Source organism: Anopheles bellator, chromosome 2, assembly GCF_943735745.2.
Source record: "Anopheles bellator chromosome 2, idAnoBellAS_SP24_06.2, whole genome shotgun sequence".
NCBI lineage: Eukaryota > Metazoa > Arthropoda > Insecta > Diptera > Culicidae > Anopheles > Anopheles bellator.
Genome location: NC_071286.1, coordinates 50,161,282 through 50,185,013, shown reverse-complemented (window position 1 = coordinate 50,185,013; position 23,732 = coordinate 50,161,282). Strand labels below are relative to the sequence as shown.

The 23,732-nt window shown below is 44.7% G+C and overlaps 1 protein-coding gene across 1 annotated transcript; it reads right to left on the bottom strand.

Moving 5' to 3' along the window:
* Positions 1-1,662: 1,662 nt before the first annotated feature.
* LOC131212803 (anoctamin-8) lies at positions 1,663-23,732 on the bottom strand. The gene is made up of 24 exons (XM_058206826.1): positions 23,690-23,732; positions 22,406-22,759; positions 17,776-17,886; positions 17,537-17,678; positions 17,129-17,300; positions 16,885-16,966; positions 15,287-15,403; positions 15,005-15,135; positions 14,709-14,870; positions 14,477-14,632; positions 14,118-14,186; positions 12,869-13,004; positions 12,673-12,803; positions 12,237-12,563; positions 10,511-10,666; positions 10,006-10,412; positions 9,623-9,848; positions 7,947-8,041; positions 6,813-6,920; positions 6,093-6,333; positions 5,503-5,616; positions 3,771-3,918; positions 3,560-3,693; positions 1,663-3,495 (listed from the first exon to the last, which is right to left on the bottom strand). Exons 2-24 carry the CDS (start codon positions 22,575-22,577, stop codon positions 3,367-3,369), a joined length of 3,666 nt encoding a protein of 1,221 aa, XP_058062809.1. The 5' UTR covers positions 22,578-22,759; positions 23,690-23,732; the 3' UTR covers positions 1,663-3,366.

The following is a 23,732-nucleotide window of genomic DNA, read 5'->3' as shown; positions in this document are numbered from 1 at the left end:
ACTATTCAGGAAAAACAAGCTTTAAACTATCAATTCTAATTCATACCTTAGGCGATACGATCCTAGGTCAGGGAATCCAACTTTTGTGGATCGCATCTGGAAGTAATGTTGGATACTTGAAACGTTTCTTATTTGAACTGCTCTCCACTCATGACGGAGTTCTAGCAGTCCCGCTGAAGCATTTCAATTCCATTTCATGGCCTAGCCCAGAAACAGTAAACGGTGGAACGGGCGAACGGTACTACACACTAGGACTAGACTCTGGTGCAAACGTTCCCAAGATTGTTTTCCCACTGTCCTGGCGACCGTCGGCCCTTGTTTGCCGCTCTTTGGCTCTCAAATTGTGGAGCAAATGTTTCGCATTCATTCGCCTGAGTCAAACGGAAAACGGCCACTAGGAAATGCCTGTGTCCGCGGTGCGCTATTCGGGCAACATCCTGTGTTCGGCCCTCTAATCCGTGTCCACAAACGCGGACCGGAAAAGTACAATGAGAACCGATGGACACGAACTGGACGTAAGCGGCTTCTGCGCGAACGAAGGTTCGGTGCGCGAAGGACACTAAGGGAGGGGCGGAACGCGGAGGGTACACGCTTTATGATTGCCACAAATTATGTGTTGCCCGAGCATGACGTTCGTGGTCGGCTGTGTGAGGTGACGATTCTCGTGGCAGTCCGGCCGGCCGTCGTGTGTCTCAACATGCTTGTCACTATGTGACAGCTTCAGCTTCAGGCCCAACTATGCACCCATTGCCTGGGCGGTCGGGACGTTACAACCATGCAATTAAAATCTCCGTGTAGCTGTCTTATAGCTTTATGGCGATTAAATTAATTATGTTTTTGATTTATATGAGATGTTGCCTTCGCCACCCGTTGGTGGCAGGTTACGAGCCGGCCGGCCGTCGCTCATGCTCTACATTGAACGGGGACACAGGGTGCTTCACTGGCCGCCGCTGTTGCAGCAAGTCCCACGGATTTCGTGTGCGTAGACGCAGCTTAGTTATTCACCGGTATGCTTAACCATTTCTCCGCTTTGTGGCGGTTTTCTTGGTTCGCTCCAAGCCGCCATTTCATGCCCATGTTCCTTATGTTGTGCCCTTTCCGACGGTTCGCTGTGTTTATTTAATTGTTGCTTAATTACTTCGGACAACTTCGGAGAAACCGTAACCGAATGGTACAAGTAACGCCGCCGTAGTAGCTAAATTGCCATATTTTTTGTGAACAGGAAGTTCGTCAGTCAGACCTTTACTATGCGTCGCTATAAGTCTCGGGGCACGATTGTACTACATTGTAAGTGAACTGTGAAGTAGAACAAGCGCCTTACTTTAACTACCAAAACCAAGGTTTCCGCTGTGTTTCTATTTCGCCCCCGAAATATGTGCCGAATTTTGCATGACCGTGTCAGAAGCGTTCGCAGTGATTTGCTGCTGATTTATTGTTGCTTTTTATGATGCAAAACGGAGTTTAATCGCAAACAGCGACGGAACCGCGCTCTGGAAGAGGTCATCTTACTCGCCATACACTTCACAGTTTAGAGCTCGTTTGTCATCAGTTGAGAACTAGGGTTTGTGGAGGAAAAAGGATACTCAGCAACACCGGGCAATTTCAAGAAACATTAACATGGTTTAAGATCACTGTTCCGCGTTAGCTTTATTGACTTTCTTCTTCTCTGTTTGACCATTTTTCTACCCTGAACTCGAACCATTCCTATTTCGTTGCATTATTTGTTTCCGTTGTTTGTGTTTTATGTGCATTAACACTTTTCAATAGCGAACCAGTTGAAAATGAGCCAACCAAAGCCGAGCAATTTCTAGACTTCCCAACGTTTTGACCAACCCAGGCTGGGTAAGAATATCTCTCCCAGGCCTGCCAGTATTTGGCTGATTTGTTTTTCTTGTTTAAAATTGCTTTCATCATGGGAAAAGAATCCTCCTATCCTCTGCCTAATCGAACTGGATCTTAATGCTATTAAAACACAACGGCGGTACAACAGGCATTCCTAATGCGTTTGCGGGTGGCACAACAATATAGCAAGTTTCAACTGTACAAACGGCGTTTGCTTTTAATATTTTACAGCTAACTGGTAATTTAGAATTGGTAAAATTCTTCACTAAGTGTTTCGGTTTTGGGTTTCTCCGGGTTACGGTGATCGTCCCGCCTGCACTGCAGCTGGATTTTTGTGATGGACCTAATACAGTGAAGAGACAGTGTGAAAGAGGTTCAACTGCCCAAGTTGCCCGACTTGGTTTTGTCCGTTGTGTGCTGATTAAAGTGCATTGCTTTGTTGACCGGCCCGGAACCGGAAGTAGTGAAGCGGTGTTTATGGGTTACTTCTCCGGAGCGAAAACTACATACACTTTTGCTTTTGCTCGTTGCTTTTCTATTGCGCTTAAAGCTTAAGAATAGGCGGCTAAAACTTCGTCTGCTTACTGTCTAACCCGACCATGACAATTCGGACGGGATCCATGTTCCTAATTGACGCGACGGAATTCTGGGTGTTTGTGTGTGTCTGGTTTTAATTGTAATTATTTGGGTTGAAAATATATTAAACTCTTGCAGCAAAGCAATTCAGGTAATTCAGCGCGTTAAACCTAAGCCATCCTACTTTTAACAATTGTACACTAACGATTGAAGTTACTTTTGCACTCAAATGGCTGGACACTTTCTGACTATTAAAGCTTTTTTTCTGGCCGTAAAAAAATATAAGCATCAAGCTACTTCTTCAAATTAAATAATATACTGCTTTCCTGCGGAAATACACTAAACTCACTGATTTTGCCTTTGATCTTGGCGTTTGGCGATTGTATTGATTTATCGAAGCCTTATCCTTTTACAGTAACCCAACATTCGTTTCCTCTACGTCGCTAAGTTAAAGAAAGATCTAAATTAGAAAAGAAAGTAAATATTTTCTACGTTAGCTTAAATATTGTCTTGTATTTTGTGTATCCCGGCCACAAGCCATTCGAAAGTATGAGTAGCGTATTCATCGCTGCAATATCTGAAGGTGAAGTGTTAAAAATATATTAGCAAAACAATCTTGGCCAATTGTCCCCAATTGTGGAGAATGCTTCTTTATCGTTTCTCGTTTGTCGTTGTAATGTTAGTTCGTTTAATGCAACTAAACCATCCGGCGGTGGTAAATGGTTCAGTTTACCAAGCAACTTGTGCCTTGCTTTGCAACATTGTACTGCTAGTCTTCGCCCGTTTTGTGTGCCAAAGGATGCTGCAAGGGCGCATTTTTATTAGACCTGATAGAACACTATTTAAAGGGATGAAAGGATGCCACACTGACCTTTGCCAGTCAGTTTGTAACAACGTATGCGTTTGTAAAATAATGCTGATTGGGTAAATTGTTTTCTGCGCGATGCTTTAGGTGTGGCCGTTATTGTGGCCAGTACCGCTTCCATGATTGCGTTGGCTCAGCACGTCCACCTGAATCAGCTGCTCGATGGGTATGAGCGAAAGTTCTCCACAGGGCGGCGGCGCTGGAAGGGCCTCCTGTAAAGCGCCGAGGGAATAAGTTATTACGCCCTTTTCCGAACTTGTCCCAGAAATCACTCACCAATGCTTCGAGAGCCATTTTTTCGGCTCGCTTAGCTCGTTGCTCCTTCAGCTTTAGTGAAAAGATTGCCACCGATCGAGCACGTTTCACTAGGCTCTGCTTCAGCCGTGACTTCTTGGCCGCCAGCTCCGCGGCTGTGGCGATGAAGGTGATTGGAAAAGAATTTGTGAACCAAGACTCGTGGGGTGCCTTCTCGTCTCGGTGACATTACCTTTCGCTTCTTCTTCGGTGGGAGCTTTTACCGACGGCGCACTGTTGCTGGTGCCAGGCTGTGGCTCATTGGCTTTGATGGCTACATTCGTCCACGATGGCGCTGGTTTCAGTAGCTCCGAATCTGAGCCGGTAGCCAGCTCTTGTTGCTGTAATGAGACATAGCATAGACCAGTTTGATTGCAAACGGTTGCAACAATTCTACCACACCTAACAGTGACCATCAACGAGCGAATGAATGCAGAAAGAAACATAGATTTTTTATAGCATCAGCGAATACTAAAGGTCTAGTATAGTTATACGGTTTGGAGCTTGCGTGAAGATAACATTTATAGGGTACACGGATAGATCCTCTACATACATGGTACCAAAACAGCTACTCAGCACTGTACCAATGGCACAACATTATCGAAGATTGATCCCATTGTACGATTGTGTGATTGTGGAACACAAAAATACGAAAGAAACCGAAAAGAATACTACGTTGGGTTAAGTGAAACGAAAAAGACCAATTGCAAAAGCAAAGTGCACAGAAAAACAGTTACATTTAGGTCAGGATATTTTGAATTACTGGCGTAATGAGTGCTATGAACATAAAATTTTTTTATGCACCACACGACTATATTGAAATGATTTATCCTGATAAATACAACATATGGAAATTGCTACCCATTTCAATCGACTGGCCAGACATTCATGCTGCCAACGTAGCGAAAACTAGGCGAAAAACAATAGAAATGATGTACAATGTGGTAATGTTTAATTGCGGTGGGGCTGCAAGCTGAATTCACATGTATTGTGTTAAAGTCCATTCCAAGGCGTTATGTGCACCCAACGATATTATAAATGTTTTGCCGTGAGTTAGTTATCGGCAGACATTGAGAGTTTTCTTTTTTAACATAAAGTGGTGGTTTTGTGTGATTGGAACCGCAGGCATAAAGTTTATTTTTCCATTACACCTTACAGGATACGCCCTTTGAACACGGAAATAACTAGTCCACTAAAAGGAACGTTGCGATTGGTTATTTGACTCTTTTTTTGCATTTGTGCTTTAAAAAACTGCTATATATTTGAGAAATGTTTTCAACAGTTTTTTTCGCATCCAATGAGTAAATATAAGTATAAAGCTACGCTCTACAACTTTCATCTTTCTCTTACGGCTATCGTAACTTTCCGAATAGTGTGATTTTGTACGTCAATGGCCAGTAAAATAAATTTCTTCGTATCTACAGCTTCAAATAAATGTACATCGAATTTACTCTTCTAGGAAATTTTCCGCTTTTAAAGCTAGCCTGTAACGAATACTAACCGATGCACTAGTTTATTAGAGGAGGAGCAGCTAACAGATACACAGCAGTTCAGCTTCCCAAACTCTACATATTCGCGCGTAGGAACCGTTGTTGAGAAAGCAAAACCTCCAACTAGACCACGCGAATCGGCCTCATTTCACAGCCGACTGCAGAAGACTATATTATTTCACTTTTTTCCAATTTGGGAACACAAACCATTTCCGAGATCCGATCCGGGGGCTAAACGGGGCAGTTTTGCTTTCTTTCGAACCGTGTGCGTTGGCTCTTTGGGAACCGCGCCGGTTGTGGTAAAAACAACAGTAGCGGCAGCAACAACAGCAAAAGTGGTGAGTATTTTATGGTGAGCAACAGAAATAGGACTCGCGGCGAATCCAGATTCGCATCACACACAGATAAACAAAGGAAGATGTACACTCTACCAACCTTCGCTACAATGCAATCAGTACTTCTGTGAATGATGGAAGGATCGGCCGCCTTCAGGCGTTTGGCCCACTCGGCCCCTCCGCTGGGGCCAATGGTAAGATGGTGCTCGGTGTGCTAAGCGGTGTGGCCCCGCGCCACGGCCGCGAAAGTGCAAAAAAATGTACGCACACAGGCGTGAAATCATAGAGAAAAAAAACGGTACAAATGTCTCGCAGGAATGGTGTTGGTCGGTTGGATGGTAGAGCAAATCACGGATCACATGCGCCAGATTCAGCGCGCCGGTTCGAATGCATCGATCAGCACAAAGGATGCCCGGATATGTGTTGTGGACGAGGACGAGTTAGCAATTTTGAAACCAAAAATCAAGTACCAGAATGTCGACGGTGATCAAGCGATCGTCGGTAGGTGGCGTTACGCAATGGACAAAACCGGTGAATGAAGCAAAGGACGATCAGGTTGGGTGGGAAAAATCGGTCATTGGGAGCAGGGAGGGGCAGGTGGAAAATGAGGCAATGGAACAATGAAACAGAAAAAAAACAAGAATTCACACGATTAGCAAACGACTGGCCGTGGGTCGCGTTGGCACTAACCTTCAGGCGACCCACCTCAATGTTGGGCATCCACTCCTTGGAGCGCTGCCGGGGCCGGAACGGTGGAATTTCGGCAATCCGCGGCGGTGACGGGTTGGCGGACGGGGTCATCATCTGGGTGGCCTGCGGGCTCTGGCTGCCGACGGGCGAGTGCATCGTCGAGTGTGCCTGCTTGCGGAACGGTGGAATCTCGGGTATCTGGATCGGTTTCGAGGCGACGCGGATGCCTTGCGACGGTTCACTGTTTGGGGTCGCACGCAAAATATCGAACAGAAACGAACAGAATTAGAACCGAAAGGATCCCGTTCCGGACCTTCGCAATCGATCGCTAGAGGTAGTAGGGCGGTAAGGATTCTAGTAGGGCTTTTTTCTTTTTGGATTCGTGTTTGTTGGGGGTTTGCGGTTTGATGCTAGCTTAGTCTAGGTCTAGAAAGCAAGGAAGGAAGTAGAAATTGTGTTATCAAAAATATCATTAGCCAGATTTGAGTTGAAGCCGAGTGGAGCTACCGAAAGGTTAAAGGAATTGAATTTTAAATGTAGAAAGGACCAGGCAGCCCTACCAGCCGCATACAAATCGTTCTGATGATCCACCAATGTGATGTGATAAGGATAAGCCAATCACCGTGAAGAGAGAGAGAGTACCCAATGGCACACATACACGCATGCACACACATACATCTAGGGGGAAGAGAACAAACCGTTATGTTGAACAAACCGTACCCAAGGTTGATGCTTCGCTTATCGTAAATACTACAGCTGTGCTTCATCGTCTGTCCTCGAAAGGGCGGAATGTCGGCGAGCTTAATGCTTGGCTGCTTTACACATGCACTATTATTGGTACGTGAATGGTGGATTGTTTTTTTTTTTTTGGTTTTGTTTGGTTGGGTTAGCGTTGGTTAGCGAAAAGGAGAGAGAAATAATGTTCAAATAGAAAGAAGAAATATATCGAGAAAAAACGTGTGTAAAGCGCAGCAAAGTTCGCAAAGTTTCGGAAGGCTAAAGAATATGCTACGCGGCAAACAAAAGGCACGATATTATTATAGCTACAAACAGGCAACAGATGAATACGGGTGTAAGGCAACACAGGAAGCAAGGCTGCAACAAGGCCCCATGATGGAAGCAACCCGTTTCCCCTTCCGCGGTCGGCATTCACTAGGGCGCTCGGCTTTTGTAGTTCATCAGGCAAAGGAAGCGCGCACGGCCAAAAGCGTGGTGTGAGCAGAGAAGGACACGCTATCTCGGTATCGTGTGGGTGCTTGAGGTGTCAGGCGAGATATTCCTGGCCTGGCCTCTGGGCGGGCGGCCTTGGAATGCAACAAACCTTCGGCGGACGCGAGTGATTTGGGGAGAAGTGCACTGGATTGGGCGATTCTTTGGGCCGTTCCGTATCCGCTCCATACTGCTGGTGATCCAATCGCTCCAAATCACCGGTCGTTTCGCATGTTTCCCGCCTCGGCACACTAGCGACTGACTCGAGCCGATCTGCTCTCGGTGGTCGGTCGGACATCGGTCAAAAACCACCCACCATCGTGCATGCGCATAAAACGGAAACACAATTTGCGAATACGAATGTACCAGTCGATTTTCTTAAATAAAACGGATTCGGCGGGCCACATTTGCTCGGTGCAAGGCTAAATGGTGCAGGGTGGAAACCGAATAGACGAAGCCAACGCAATAAAAGCAAAAGATGGTAAATATCGCGCTTGAACACACGAGAGAAAACACTGGTAAAAGAGGAAACAAACTACGAACACACACACACACGCACACAGCGAAACAGCACAACAATAACAATAGACAGTTGCAGCAATGAAGAGTGAAAAGTGTGTTGTTAGAAAGTTTTCGATATCATACCCCGAGCTCGTTTGTGTTGAGTCTAATGCAACGGTTTGTGCTGACTGACCACTAAGAGGAGAGTCTTGGAGAGGTCGTAATAATACTGTGCTTGTCTGGATAAGGATTTCCGTTTGTTTGTTAGAATTGGGTTAAACAAATTGTAATTATATAGTGTACGAAGGATCCAACGGTTAGTCGGTTGAGTTTGATTTTAACGGCGGCGGGGGCATTCAGGTGTTTGTAGCAGAGTTTTTAATGGATGGTCGGTAAAAACAAATGAAAACGATGGGAGAAGAAAGTATGTAAGAGTGACATAAGTTGACTTGGTAAGCACTGTACACAGGGATTTCAGCTAATAAGGCACTAAAATTGTTAGTTACGAATATTGGAAAGCAAACTAAGGCCAACGGAAATGTAAACGGAAACATTACTGGGGTGTTCAATAAGCTCGTATGGTTTGGCAACAGGGAGCGCTGCTACGAGCCTGATTTTTTTGTTATATTGGTATACCCTTCGTATGAACGTATGTGAAGTTTCGTTTCAATTGGTTACTTAATTTATTTTTACTTAATTTATATAGTATTTTTTGCAATGGAAAAAATCAATCATCAAGCAATGATTTACTTTTTACTTTTGGGAGGTTTAAAAGTATTGAAGTTTATAAGGACTCTCCGTCTTCAATTAGGGTGTTAAAAGAGGGGTTTCTGATATTGAATGTGGTCGTACTAGCTTTCGCGCGAAGCGAATATCGAATTGGAAAATCTTCGAATGACTGAAAGAGATTTAGTACAAGGCCTAGGCCATCTCAGCATTGAACAGTATAATCAATATTTTTACTTTCGAAGTTTTCGGTTTCAGAAAGCTGTTTGAAAAATGGGTGTCGCATTTACTAAAAAGCGTCAGGTCACAAAAGCGTTTTGACAATGGCAAAAATCCGTAAATTAAAGTTCGAATTGTTCATCAAATGATGAACGCTGTGGAAGCGTATTTTAAAGCTCTTTCAGTTTCTCACTTTAGGGATGGAATTTATAAATTGGAGTCACCTTGGAATAAGTGTATTGATGTTCAGGAAGGCCATACTTAATAATAAAGTGTACTTCAAACCATAAAAAAGTGTTTGTCTTATCGACCATACGAACTTATTAAACAGCCTAGTATTTTCCGTATTGTTGCCTGTGAAGTCGTTTCGAAAAGAACTGATAGGTTTTTGTTCCCTATGTACAGGTGTATCTATCAAGGAACACAATTCCGATTTGTAGCTTAATTCGAAGCCCGAAGCCGAAGCCCACATTGAATTTGAAAGACCGCAAATTGTATCACTTTTCTTCGCTTTTCTTTTAGTGCTGGAATTACTGTTTATAGCCACGACCGGCGTGATATAAGCAAAGAAGCAGTAAAATCCAAAGGTATAAAGTTACAAGATGCTATACTGTAGCTGTACTGTTTAATCTCTCGATAGCTTCAGAATTGTGTCCCTCTCCCTGTTGCTCGCAAAGCCGCCCAATAGGGCATGCTGAAGTCTAGGAAACATACTCAAAAGTTGTAGATTTAGTAAATAGGAGCAACGAAATTTCCGTACATAAATAGAATGTGTCGCACAGCGTTAGAGCGAGATTGATACAAACAGAGTGAGCCAGGTGGAGTGAGACTGAGCGAGAAGGCACCGGATTTCGGCCACCCTCCAAATGTACTACCTGAGAGATCGGCGAATCTGGCGAAATGTCCCGCGTGTCCATGGCGAAGATGTCCATATTGTCGCAGCTGTGCTGTGTATCCTTTTGCGGTTGCGGCTGCGGTTGTTGTGACGGTTGCTGCTGCTGTTGAGTGCTCAGGTTGTCCAGCTTGGCGGCCGCGCTGGTTAGCGCAGTCCGTTCTAGCTCACTATCTTGCGTGTTGTCGTGACTAGGAGATATGTGAAATCTTTTAGAACCAGGGCAGAAGGCAAAACAACTAACGGTTAGAAACTCGAGCGTGCACCACAATAAGGAGCTGCTGGACCAACCGAGGGTGTCCCCAGGTGCACCGGTGCATTGGCTTCTAATTTTGTGTACACTAGTTACTACGTTCCAACAATTACCTGCCCACCGACTGTTCGGTTTTGTCGAAGATGTCCTGATTGCTGTTAAAGTCCTGCTCGTGGTGCGAGATGGAAGTCGACGATGGCGGCGAGGGAGGTGTCTGTCGAGGCGATGGGCCCTTGCATTGCATCTCCCGGCGGCAGTGCTCCGCACGGGCTATCTCGGCCGCTAGCCACGAAGGCAGCTCGGGCAGAAGCCACGTCAGGGCGGATCTTAAGCCCAGCATGACATGCTCAAGCGCCACGATCAGGATCACCGTTTGCGTAGACGTTAGGCCTGGCCATAGGCGGGACACCTGTCCGGACAGCCCGATCAGGGCACAATTGACGATGACGGCCGCCAGTCCGAGCATACCGAGTGCGTTCTGCCAGGTGCCAATGTTTGCCACCCGCTGACCAAAGGGACGCTGTAGACCGGGTGGAATAGAGAGAGAGAGAGAGAGAGAGAGATGGAGATTAGTATACTTCGCACAGTTCGTGCGATCCGCGAGTGTTATGACATTGCCTGGTGGACGTGGGCCAGCTTGAAGGCATCGGATCGTATCTCCAACAGATTGTTCGCCAGGGCACACAGACCGGCCAAGGGAAAGGCAGCCGAGAAGAGCACGACGTACCCCATTTGTACCAACATTTCCAAGTGGTCCGAAAAGGTTCCATCGTACTGCAAGAGAAAAGAGTTAACAGAAGGGTGGTTTCATGAAAATAAATTTTTGTTGGAAAAAATGCAAAACACTAAGTTCATCGTGTTGGGACCCGCTATGTTGCGCTTGGATTGACCAGCCATGAATGGAAGAATGCTTGCTGAGCATAATTCTTTTGTGTCGCGAAAGTTGTTTTACGACGCGACTTGATTTTAGTAAATAGGATTCTAAAAAAATCTAAACTTCCGTATTTCTGTATACGTAGATAAAGCAGGCAGTCAGAGCCTTATGGCCTGTCGGAATGTCAAACGATCGCTAGGACAGCTAGGATGCTAGGATATCAGTGACGAGCATTCTTTCGCTGAAAGAACATATCCTGTGACAAACCATGCCGTAAGACAAAATAAAGTAAGCAACATATTATTATCCATAAAAAATTGGAATTTTTCAGATCAACTATTTACGCTCCAATCAGAAAAAAGGAAGAGCAATGTGTATTGTTTGAAATGTTCGTTGTTCCGAACTGTTGTTTTCCCAACGCATTACCACATAACTGGACTTAAATTGTTTATGTAATAAGTTGTTATGTTTAATTATGAGATGTTTTATGTTTCGAGAATTATGGTTCTAGTTTTGAGTGTACTCCGAACTTTCGGAATCGGCTCAGAGACACTCTAAAAATAGTGATAAAAATAATTATAGTAACAAGTTCAAACACAATGTACACACGTTTTTTCTTTAAATGTTTTACGTTTTACGTACACGTTTTACTGTACGAGGTGTGTGTGGCATATACGAATAAGCTGGCATGAATGTATGTGTGAATTGGCGAGCGGGGCGTGAGTCAGTGTACAGAAATAGAGGAGTACGGTTGTGCACAAGAGCTTCGGGACTACGTGTATAATTTATTAAAGTACCAGGATATCACAGTTTGTTCAACAATGTTTGCGACATTTCAATTTCCGCGGGCTACGAATATTCGAACTTCGTGCTTTTCGAATTTTTCGTGCTACTCAGTGACTTACGATGAATATTTAGTTCGGTTTCAAGAGAGCGAGTAATAAGTCAATTTTTGACATCTGTTTTGCTTGGAAAAGATTTGGCTCATCGTCGATTTCGGATATGCGAATTGAATGCAAAAAAAGGGTTTTGCGTAGCCCGCGGAAATTCAAATGTCGCAAAACATTTTGAACATACCTCGTATTTGGTTGCAATAAAACCAACGAATCCGAAATAATCTAACTGTCTGTAACGTGGCCATACGGCCATAAAAAATTCATGTCATTACACACAACACACAAAAACGGCCAAGTCCATTATTTTAAGCTTAAAAATAAATACTATAACAAGATTTAGAGTTTATAAATCTGAACAAGGAAACGATATTTAAACCAACCTCAACCAAACTATGAAACGATGTGCGTGGGACATTGTTACCTCATAAAAGGAGGGGATCGAAGAGGAATCGAAGTATTCGCCATAGCGAATGGTGTGAAAAATTAATCACGACGGACGACCGTCGTGTCGGGCCGATCCACCAACATGTTGGTGTAAGTAATCAAATCGATTCAGCCGAAGCCAACTTTTTACCTTGTACAGGGAGCTTTCTATTTCCGCCTGGCCAATCGATCGCTTCGGGGTGCTGGTGGGCGCCGCACACTCCGAAGCGCCCTTCCCATCGCCCAGCGGCTTGCTATCGCCTCCAGACGCGCCGGCGGTCGCCGAAGCGGAGACCGCACCGCTGGAGGCAGTCGTCGTCGTCGTCCCTATCAGCGGCGGCATTTCCTGCGTCGGACTGAGGGCTCCCCACATTCGGAAGCTCAACTTCGCCAGGCGCCACTGCTCCACCAGATACGGCCAGGCCGACTCCCGCAGGTTGCCGATGATTTGACGCGATATTAGCAGTCCGGCCAGTTGCTGTCGATGAAAAAGACGACCGAAGAAGAAGGGTACGAGTTAAGGGCCATCAGACAAGAAGGCAGACCCGATGCGACGAATGCAAACTTTTATGTCGAACTGTCATCACCTCCTTGAGCTTGTCCTGGTCGCGCAGATAGAAGGCGATGTAGAATAGTGACAGAAAACTGTTGACGAACTGGAACAGGGCCACCTTGGCGATGAGATGATTCTCGTACTTCGACTGCAGCCGGTAGTTCTCTGTGCGGGTTTGGCAACAATAAATCGAATCAATACGGGGCGCACCTTTCGGGGACCGCGCTTACCTCTGTCGTTCAGCCAGACGGCCAGCTTGTAGTACGCTTCGTCCATTAGTGTAATGGCGCCGGCTAGCAGGACCTTCGGTATCACGCTCAGACAGCTGAACACGCCTTGCTCCGGAAGCTTGGCGTCCCACCAATCCTGTGGAAGGACACCCGGGTGGGGTGGCAGGTGGGCCATTCAGGACGGAGTGAGCGAGACAATAGAGAGAGTGCGGGAGGGGATAGACCGCCGAGACAGAGAGAGAGAGAGAGAGAGAGAGAGAGAAAGAGAACGAGAGAAGACAAAGTGTTCGATAGAGAGAGGTATGCGATAGTAGAGACAGGGTAATGATAATATGATTGCCATTGAAACTGCAGTCTGGGATCGCGATTCGCTTGATTTCGGTTTCGAGTGGCGACAGTGCGTCGTCACGTTGGTGTTTTACTTTGCTGAGCCCCAGAGGCCAGATTTTGCTCATTTTGTGCTAGTTTGTCCAGCCTTGGCGCCCTGGGGCATGCGGCGTGAAGGCAAATATGCGAAGTATGCGAAGCGAAACATGCCAAACCAGTGAAGTCCAAAGCTCGGCATCGCAACAACTCATTTTCCCTTTCCGATGGTTAATGCACACAGGAAAGAATTCTATTGGCCTTGGTTTTTTTTACTTCAAGATGTAATCAATACTGGTACATCCTTAAGACGTAAATTCTCAAATTTTCATTCAAACTCATCAGCTACGTCGTTGCAATGTACTTAATATTTCGTGAGTCGCTTGAAAGTCTAGTCGCTCTAAGTCGCTTGATTCTATACTAAGAAAATTCACACAGGAAATTGTTTCTTAATTCGAATTTGTTGTGATTGCAACATTTTGCAAAAGACACATTTCTATTTAATTGATTTGGGATGCGCCCAATGAACCATCATTTAGTAGTTCGTTTGGCTTCGGTTGCCGAAATTTTCTAAATCGTCGCACGTCGATTCGTTGGACTGCGAGAGAAGCTATACTTTATCAATTTCAACATAAGACATCGGGAAACGCCGGTTGGCGTCCAGAGGGTGATGGTGATGATCCGGTCAGTAACAGTTGGTAATGATTCGATTGCACCGGGATAGTCGCATGAGTTTTTGAGCAACGAGCATAAGCGCAACATATAATTACATTTCGGAATTCGGTACGATACGATGGGAAGCAACGTGTAGGATCGGTTAATGGTAGATAGGGCAAAGTGGGAGGAAAATGTGGTAGTGAATGTACGAGAAACATAAATTTCAGACCTGAGACACAAGGCACATGCACTCCCACAGGCCAGAACTGCTATATGGTAAGTGTTGATCGAGCCAATCCTGCAAATTAGGAGTAACGAATTGTAATGGGATTGTATGTTGGCGTTTCTCCGTGTCGATTTAGTAGCTGTTTGGTGGTCCTTGTTTGACGGAACTCCTTGAGGATGTCAATCATGTGCAATGGTGAGTGTTGGGGTCCGGGACAAACCAAACTGGGACTGCGAGACTTAAAAAGCACATGGACAAACCGATTCGCTTCGGTTCGCTTTGAAGGAAGGAACCGCTCGGGAAGTGGGAGAGTGATCGGTCGAGTCGTGGTCATGGTCCAGCGCGCGCAACGAGCTAAGTACCTGTAGCCTCAGCATCAGGAACATCACAACAAACACCAGCACCAGGCAGAGCGCAATAATTGGAAAACTAACTAGATAACGGAAGGCTCGCCTTTGCCAGGCCGGTGCCTCCCTCGGCTCCAGCCGACCGGTCACGGAACTCTCCTCCAGTGGCCCCTGTGAACGAGAGCGGCAAGCGGAAGTTGAACGACGGAATGAAACACCGAAACGATGAAGGGACTGCAGTAATCACCTTATACAGCGGCCTTGGAGGTTCCAATAGTTCGGGTGGTGTAGAGAGGGTTCCCCAACGGAAGGCCAGCTCCACCGAGTACCGCCGCCACGCTTCCAGATACAGAGAGGCCCACGCAACGTTGAACAGTGAGAAGATGACGTGGCCAATATCCTGCGCCGTCTGCCAGGACGATAAACAAACGCGTCAAATAGGGGTCGTCGCTCAATCGATCGAGTAATTTATGTAATTTTCTTTTCGACACCGTATCGGGTTTTTGGTACCGCGCTTAATTTTAAACATGGTTTCGGACTTACCTGTCCTCGACCCCAAAGCCCAGCATACAGGATAGTGCCGAGCACGGCCGGTACGCACAGGGCGCAGGTGTAGTGTCCCAGCCACGCAAAGTACAGGGCTACCTTCACACCAAAGTATGTCGCTATGTCGTCTGGTGAATCACGCAACAATAGAGACTCTAGTTAGCAACAATTGTGATTGTGAACTATTTTCTTGACGCCCTTTTCGCTTTCTGTGCAGTACCATATAATTTTCCGAATGCTTTAACATTTCATACAAACATACTGAATGGTAGCCTTTACCTAGGGGTTGCGGTGCGAAGATCTTTCGTACCCAGCTTGACTGGAGATGCTGCAAGGCGGTGGTTTCGTGCAGAGGGAACACCTGCGTTATTAGGCCCAGTTCCTGCCAGGCAGCCACTGAAACGGAAAGCAAAGGAGGAGCGTTGGTTTTGTGGTTCAAAATTCAGGCTCAAATTGGAAGCCCAACATTTCGTCGGAATAGACGGTAGACCTTGTAATAGACTTGTCAGTGGGTCTGCTAGATATTAGATCACTTAATACCACATGTAGCACAACTCCTTATTCTTCCGACCTTAAGGACCCTATTCGTTAGAACAGAACTCGATCAAATCGGTGCTTAGTCTGGTGTGCTTGGTATAGTCTATTTAGCTAAGGTATGCACGACTTTATTTAGCCAACGATTGTAGATGTAGTTGGTGTTATTTATTTTAGTGATCACTCTGTTGGCCATGAGCCGACTCTCTAGATCTTGAAAAACACCCTTCACCGAAGTTAGTCGCTATGGAAAATCGAATAACAATGGCACACCACAAAACCCACTCGTGATGGGTGATGGTAAAAACAAGACACTAATCACGAACGCCCTTTGTCTCGACGATGCCCTCCAAGAAAAGTGTCGCTCGAGCTGCTATAATGTTTTATCGATTAGCACTAATTAGTCTATTTTCCCTTTGCCATGCCGCTTGTTGGACAGTTTTGTTCTTGAACGATGACGCGATAACCGTGAGAGCCCCGGGAGGCACCTAGACTAGTTGCAAACAAAAACTTGTTCAACAAGTTGTTCAGTTTTGAGCGGTTCATTTTTTTTTTGTCACAGTTTCTGCCTATTCCGCTCTGCATGGCCCCGAGCTTGCTCTATTTAACGTTCGGCTTGTTGCGTGTCCACCTCACAGGACGAATATTATCATTATCACCCTTTACTTCAACATACTCTTTGCCAACAGCTGCTGAGAGAAGCTCGCCGTCGTTAGAGTTCCGCTGATGAACACTAATGAACGAAGCTATACTAATATGTTAGATAAATGCGAAAAGAGAATAACGCCTGTAACGGTTTAGGGGCCACAGAGTGGAAAGTCAAACAAGAGTCCTCCAACTAAAGAGCTCGAAGCTCGTAGGGCCAAAGGGCACCCTTTAACACGGACACTACCATCACTACCATCCTAACGGAGCCGCGTATAAGTTGAGCAAACAAAATCTTCCTGACATGTCGGTCAAGTACGGCATTACGATAAAGCATGATCAATAAACACACATACTAGACGTCGACGGCCCCTGATTTTGTCCAAAGCTCAGTCAGGACTCGGGGGCGCCGTGAAAGTTCGAGTGGCAGGAACCGTTTCAAATAAGTTGTTGACTCCAGACGTTCGCGAATGGGAGCGTTTTTTCTGTACGCCACACTAGAAGGAGCGATGGGATTGTTGGACCCAAATAAGGGTAAGACCGCCACAAGCAAGGCTTTAGATGGTCCAGATGCTACTTTACTGCAGATTACAACTGGCGAAAGATTACCACGATGAACAACTTGCAATGGTGATAGGATTACCAGCAGAGCTGAAAACGGACTGGTAAAGGTTTATCATCTCCCCATGCACACCTACCTATGCTCTGTCCCTCCTCGACCTCGGCTCGGCCTTGGAGAGCCTTCAGATCCGCCGTGCCGGCCCGCAGTCCTTGAAGTACCTGAAATAGATTTGAAAGAGCGTGATGGATGGTGATGAAAACGGAAAAGATTACTGAAAAGACAAAATCGATCACAAGACCAGCCAACTGGTGACACCCTAGTACTGCACACCAGGACCATGCACACTCTCGGGAAGCATTAAACTGAGGAGGTGAGCTCACCTGTAACACCAGCCACTGGCGTTCTTGCGAGCTGAAAAGGCTGTTCGCACCTTCGCTGTCCTTGGTTTGGGCGAAGCAATGGCTTTCGCGCTTGGTGAACTCCTTCAGTGCTCCGCCAAGATCGTGTCGTAACCGTTTGGGCAAGCGGGCATCCTCGGCGGCTTTGAATAATCTAGCAACAAAGACAAGACAGTGCCCAGGTGTCATCGTGGGTTGTATTATACTGAACGGCACTATGTTTCAATGAAATTTCGATTTCGTTCACACACGTTTTATGTTGGGTCCCTTGTACCGTCTCCTGTTTGTGAGGTCCAAATTGACTTGCTGTGTTTTCTTCAGACCTTTCTACAGGGTATCCTTCGGAAAGGTTTGAAATATGCACAGAACGAGTCGTAAGAAGTTGCTTACACATTCATTGGCGCTGTGATGTAGAACGCGGTTCGCTTGGTACTCTCGTGCGCTCGTAGCATTGCCGAAAGCCCCAAACCTTCCGGTGGGTTCGCCTTGATTCTGGTCAGCAACCATCGTAGGGCATCATCGGGAGTTTCTTCTGTTTGGAATTGAAATACAGAAAACGGGCTATAACTCACCGGACCGGTGCTAACCAAGTTGCCCACCGCTTTTTTCCAGCGCCTTTTTTTAGTTACCTGGGAACTCAATCACCACATCGCATTGGGTCGGTATTTTGTTCAACCATAACCGTCGGGGCGTCATCAAGTGTCCGGCGCAAGGCACACGTCTTCGAATTAATCTGGAAGCTGCGAAGAGGGACGGATGTAAGAGATGCGGATGGAAACAGACCAGTGGATGCCCAATTGCATTATTTCGAGAGTATCAGGTCGAAGTGGCAAAGCGATTATTATCGTCTCAGTAGCGACAGATCGCCACAAAAATAGTGTCTAGATTGCCGCAGAGGAGTGGTTTTTTTTCAGGCCGCTAGGCCGCTAAAATTGTGCATGGTGTTTATGATGCCGATACTCTAACAGCTAGTTTCGTGCAATTTCGGGTTCGTCGATCCGGTTCAGTGATTTTTTATGTTTATTATTTGTTTTGTTTTTGTTTTTTTTGGTAAGTTACACCTCGCACAGGCAGACCCGTGGTCGGAAACGTCACACAGAAATCACAGAAATAATTAAAGTCGATAGGCATGTTAGTAGTTGTAGCATCGCCCAGAAGCTAAATATTAACCGTCAATAAAATTAAAGCCATTTGCGTAAACCTGCCTTTAAAATGGCAACAAAATATACAACAAAATGGTGCATATTCGATGCAAATCGGATCATGGGAAACATTTCAAATTATGTTTTGAAATTCACGCAAAAATAACGTCTTTTTCTCCAATCTAATTTCTACAAAATGCACGTACCTCGAATGACGCCATAATAAATAAACATTCTTTTTGTGAGCGATCTTTTTAATATTACAATTGGATCAACGGTTCGAAACTAGCGAAGGCTTTAGTCTGAACGCACCGGTAATTCATCTTTCCTTTCGAAAGGATCGGTGTTTGGAAAAATAAAAACATAGCTGTTAGAGGCGTTGTGTATCGATGAAAATACGTTTTCTGCTGACGTCAAACTTTGAATCCTTGTACGCTATTCTTCCTACTTCGTTGCTTCGCGTAAACGCAAATTCGATGAGTAGGGTAAAATCTTCAACGGAATCATTATTTATGCCTCAGACATAGAAATAGCTATTTCGTTGCAGCAGCGTAGCAGAGTATGGAGCTTCGTAGGGTAATCAAGATCCATTACAACGAATCACAATCGAGAAAATTTGGGTACGCCGATGTTGGACTAAACTTACATCGTTGAAAAGTAGACAATTTTGGCAAATTGTGGTGTGAGTGCATTAAAAAGTTGCCACATTTCTCTTTTAGATTGGTCGTATTACGATGCGTATAGTTCCCTCTTGGGATCTTTTGTACATGTTTAGAGCGGGAACGAAATCTAGATGTTGAATCGAAACTAAAGCCGAAATCGAGTATTCCTCTTATATTCCTTTTTACAATAGCAATAATAGATTGCACGATCGAAACAATGTCAAACAAGTGTTGCGGTAACTTTTCAAATATTAAATATGTCTGAGAAAACCACCTGCTGCGGTACGCGGCATCATTATACCCTTTTCAGTTTAGGTTATTTTTGATTTTCATAGCACGAGTGTGGTACGTGTTGCTGACGTACCTGTTGTCTGTGGAAATCTTAGCAACTAACATCGAACAGACACGGCGATACATTCACAATCACGATTATTATTTCATACAAATCAATTTGAAGCAGAGCCATGGGTTTGAGACGAAGGCGGGCGTACTTGTTGCGAATGCACTACACCCGAAAACAGCTCGATAAAACTTGGCAGTGATGGGCAGAAGCTAATTAGATAACCGAAAAGGCGCAACTGGACTAAAATGGATCAAGCTCGGCCATAAATGGGGGAGTTGTTTTGTGGGCAAAAGCATTTCTATCTTAGCAACAGTTTACCATCACAAAATGGTACATGAAAAGCAGCTACGTCCGCATCAATCTTTGGAACACAGGCAGCCAATTTACTACTACCATTGAACCATTTTACTAACAATTGATACAGCTGTTCGTTAATCTATTATGTAAATCATATTTTATGAAAATACAATACAAATAATTTTAAAATGAGCTAACATACTTGACTAAAGCTTTTAACTTTAACTTTAACGTAACTTTAAATTAGATGCAATTCAATGAGCAGCAAACCATTGCCAGAAACTTACACGAATCAAAATAAATGATGCATCATTCGGGTTGAAAGTACACATTTAACAATGCATACATACAATCAGCATAGCGTATATGCGTATGCCTGTTCCATTTCCCTGCCCTCGAGTAAGGCCTTACAGATGAGGTATGCTCGCTAGACATCCGACAACTTCAAATCGCTTCAAAATCCAATGGACACAATGTTTGATCAATGATCAATTTGTCCCGACATTTCCTTGCCAGAACGCCATTCGCTGCCGCTCCAACATCATAACTAGGCAATCTGCTACCTCTGGCGTTACATTGATTGCGTTTTAACGCTAAAATCATTGCTGGCTAACGTATGTTAAAGCGTTTGTTTAACGAGTGGAACTTTCATTTCCATCGATACTAATTTACAATGCTATCAAATTTCTTTTCTATAATGCTATATTTTATTGCTTAATTATTTTTAAGTTATATTTGGGTACACCGTAAACTTTGTTCCGCACAAAGTTGAATTTTAGGCGTAAAACAAACGTTTATTAGTATAAACATGTTACTACTACGTACATCGCCGTTTTACGTAAAATCGATGAGAATCTGAGCTGATAATCATATGCGTTGAAAGCAAAATGATTTTTCTAAAAATTCGATGTATACGATTATATATTTATGTATTTAAAATTTGAAACTTTACTTATATAAAATTTGAACATTTTAGAACATTTTTGTTATATACTGTCGAATGAAAATGGCAATGGCCCATAAAATGACTCGACAACATTTCTCAATCAATTTTATGCGCAGCACTTCACTTTGTCACTCCAAACTGCCATTTATAGTACTCAGCCAGCCATGTGCCAGCTCGAACTCAAATGCGTTTGGTTTGAATTTTTGATGAGCTGATCGGGAAGGCTTTTTTAAGAGCAGCAATGTGAATTTCAATTTAAAAACATTTCCACGCTCGAAATCGTAAACTCGTGTTGCCGGCAAAGAAACGCGAGCGTTAGTAATTCTGCATGAGAAAATGGAACGAAACAATCGCATTTAACTTCAAATTGCTTCCCATTTTGTTTGGAAAGCTCGCCGAAAGAACTAAACCTTTGCAATTTTTTTTGAATAACCCATTATGATTCACCAACATGTTATTCTCTGCCGTAACGCGTCTGCAACACGTTGTTCGATGACAGAAAAATAAAAAAACACGCTATTACGACTCGTTATACCGAAAACACATTTGCATCCAAATGTTTTCTGTGAAAAAATGCATTTTTTTATGTTTATGCTCATGTTATTGTTATGTGGTATACGTATATTGTTCACTTTTTGTGTATCGCTAAGGTGTATCGATAAGGTGAAGGACCGGACAACCTAATCATTCCGGTCGATCGTTATATTTTTAGGCAAGGAATTATGTGTTCCTCGTAATGGTAACACCGCCGTCCGGCGGTCCATAAACGTTTGAATTTTTCCATGCTTTCTCTTTACGGTTAACATAATAAAGCGTAAGAAGAAGAGGTAAGGGGTGATGGACAGTGGGTGAAAAATGGACCAAGCTCGGAACTGAAATTAAACCCCTCGGTGTGAGGACGACAATCTGTTTCGGTTGTCCATTTTTCGTCCGTTGGGGAATGGTGCTATTCCCCAACGTCCCGAGAGTGTTGCTATCATTACGAAACTGGGTTCTTTTTGAATCATTTTTCACCAACTACAGACAAATCGAATCGAGGGAATTGGGTTTTTTACTTCTTTAGCTTCCTTTCACTCCCATCACAATGTTTGGAAAGTTCGCAACGTAAAGCATAAAATATTCATTCAATGTATCGTTTATCAATTTTTTTAAAACAGGAGACACAATCGTAGATGTGCAACTCAACTCTAAAAGCTCAGCTAATAAATACAAAATAATCACTACTCTGTTAACGACAAAATATAATCGGGATGGGTTATTTGAAGTCTGCCGAGTCGCTATCGTCATTTTAACGAAAAAAATGTTCAAAGGATTCTTCACCGTGACAACAACACTTAAGCACACGTACATTTGGACATCGGTGTCTTTCACTATGGTCTCCCATATTGTCTGTGGTCGTAGCCAGAATCGATGGTGTAACACATGAAATAACTGCAAGAAGGGCCGGTAAAAGCTGCGGTCGGCAAATGTTTCTACACGGTGAGTTAGACCAGTGCAGCGCAAAGCACCGCTGTGGTTACCGCTGTCGAGCATTACATAACAACAAACAGGCGCAACCTAGCGGAACACAAGAACTCAGACTAGCGGCATGGTGATTTCGGGAAAATCGATATCTTTATCACACGCGCCCAACACAAATCGCGAAGGTGACTGGCGCGAGTCCTCTGGAAGCCGAGCTACGGGCTAAAAGATGATGAGACTCGAATCAATAATGTAAATTATGTCATCGTCCTCGGTTGTGCGTTTTTCTTCGCGGATGCTGCCGCCGTTTGCGTAAGAAAGTTGTAAGCTTTCGTGACTCTTACCGAAGGACCTCCCACCGTATGACGTCAGCATTGGCGTCAAGATGCTTACACCGGCAAAACTTACCGTTTTCGACGCAGGAAATAATTTTCCCTTTTCGCCGACGCAGGTTCGACTCGAGGTTGCTCTCATCGCCGTAATCCTCGTTGCCGGTGTCTTCCGATTCCTGGTGCACGTCCTCGATGATGCCACTATCATGAATATTTTCGTTCGCCAGCAGCAACGGATGTGGGTCCATAGTGCCGCGATTTGCGTTTGATTTTGTTTGTTTGAATTTCTCTTTCTCGCTTTTTCTATCACTCTCTCACTCTGCTTCTCTTTCTTTCTGTATATATCTTTTTCTTTCACCTAATGCCTTCTGTTTCACGTGGTCGACGACGTGACGGAAGCGCGTAACGGAGTGAACAAATTTTACTTTCTCTGCACACCATGAGGGATCATTTTTCTATTAATGAAACATTTGATTTGTTCCGTTACCAACAAACACTGGGGCATTTTCCTGATTGTAGCGGAAGATAATAAACCCAAAATAAAACAGCATTTTTCGAAGCACACACATTTATGAAAACACAACCACAACGTTCCGTTCAGTGTGCGAGGCTCATGGCCAACTGCCGGATTGCTTAATGTTGATAAAATCTAGCAGCCAACAAACTTTCTCACCTCCGCGACGGACAAATCAAAGGCTTCCTCTGCACGCAATCATCCGGCACGGCAACCACACATACTGACGCATCCGCGAGTTCGCGAACCCATAACTTACCACAAACATTCAAGCAGGCCCCGCAGATACCACTACAACTAACCGCGCACCAGACTCTGCATGATTACGCACCAGCGCCCAGCAACACAATAGTGGAAAGAGCGTGGAAAGTGTGTGCCACTTCACAGACAGATCCCTGCAGCAGGTCTTACCTCGTGACCTTTCTTCGGGCGCACGACGCAAATAAAGAAACGGCTGGCAGGATGGTACCGTTTTAACACTAGGTTGCTGCCGAGAAATCCGTCTGTTATTTGTTGTGCTACTTTCCACGACTCCCACCAGGCGACTCCATTGCAGGTTGTCCGAAATCGACCTGACTCCTTCACTAGGCGGTTATTGATAGGTACGAAACACGCATTTCGTAATGCAATAAGCACAGCACAACGAACAAGCGAAACAAACTATGGATGAGATATCCAACGGGCACGGCCTGCTGCTGTCATGTACAGGAAATCACAACCACATAACGCCCTGCAATATATTTTCACCATTCACTCTATCAAACCAAGCATTTGTCAGTTTCTTTCCTGCCGTCTCCGCCGTGATAAACTGCAAACTTATGCACCTATCGCTGTTTGTATGCTTACTTAATTGAACCTTTTTCCGTTCACCACCCTTTATTGGGAGCTT

What these genes read in the sequence shown, in the direction of transcription:
- LOC131212803 (XM_058206826.1), bottom strand. Translation starts at nt 22,577, where the DNA reads ATGGACCCACATCCGTTGCTGCTGGCGAACGAAAATATTCATGATAGT. An exon ending in TATTTCCTGCGTCGAAAACG is followed by an intron (nt 17,887 to 22,405) that starts GTAAGTTTTGCC and finishes CCCTCTTCGCAG; the next exon opens with CTTCCAGATTAATTCGAAGA. An exon ending in AAGCGAAGCATCAACCTTGG is followed by an intron (nt 6,334 to 6,812) that starts GTACGGTTTGTT and finishes GACCCCAAACAG; the next exon opens with TGAACCGTCGCAAGGCATCC.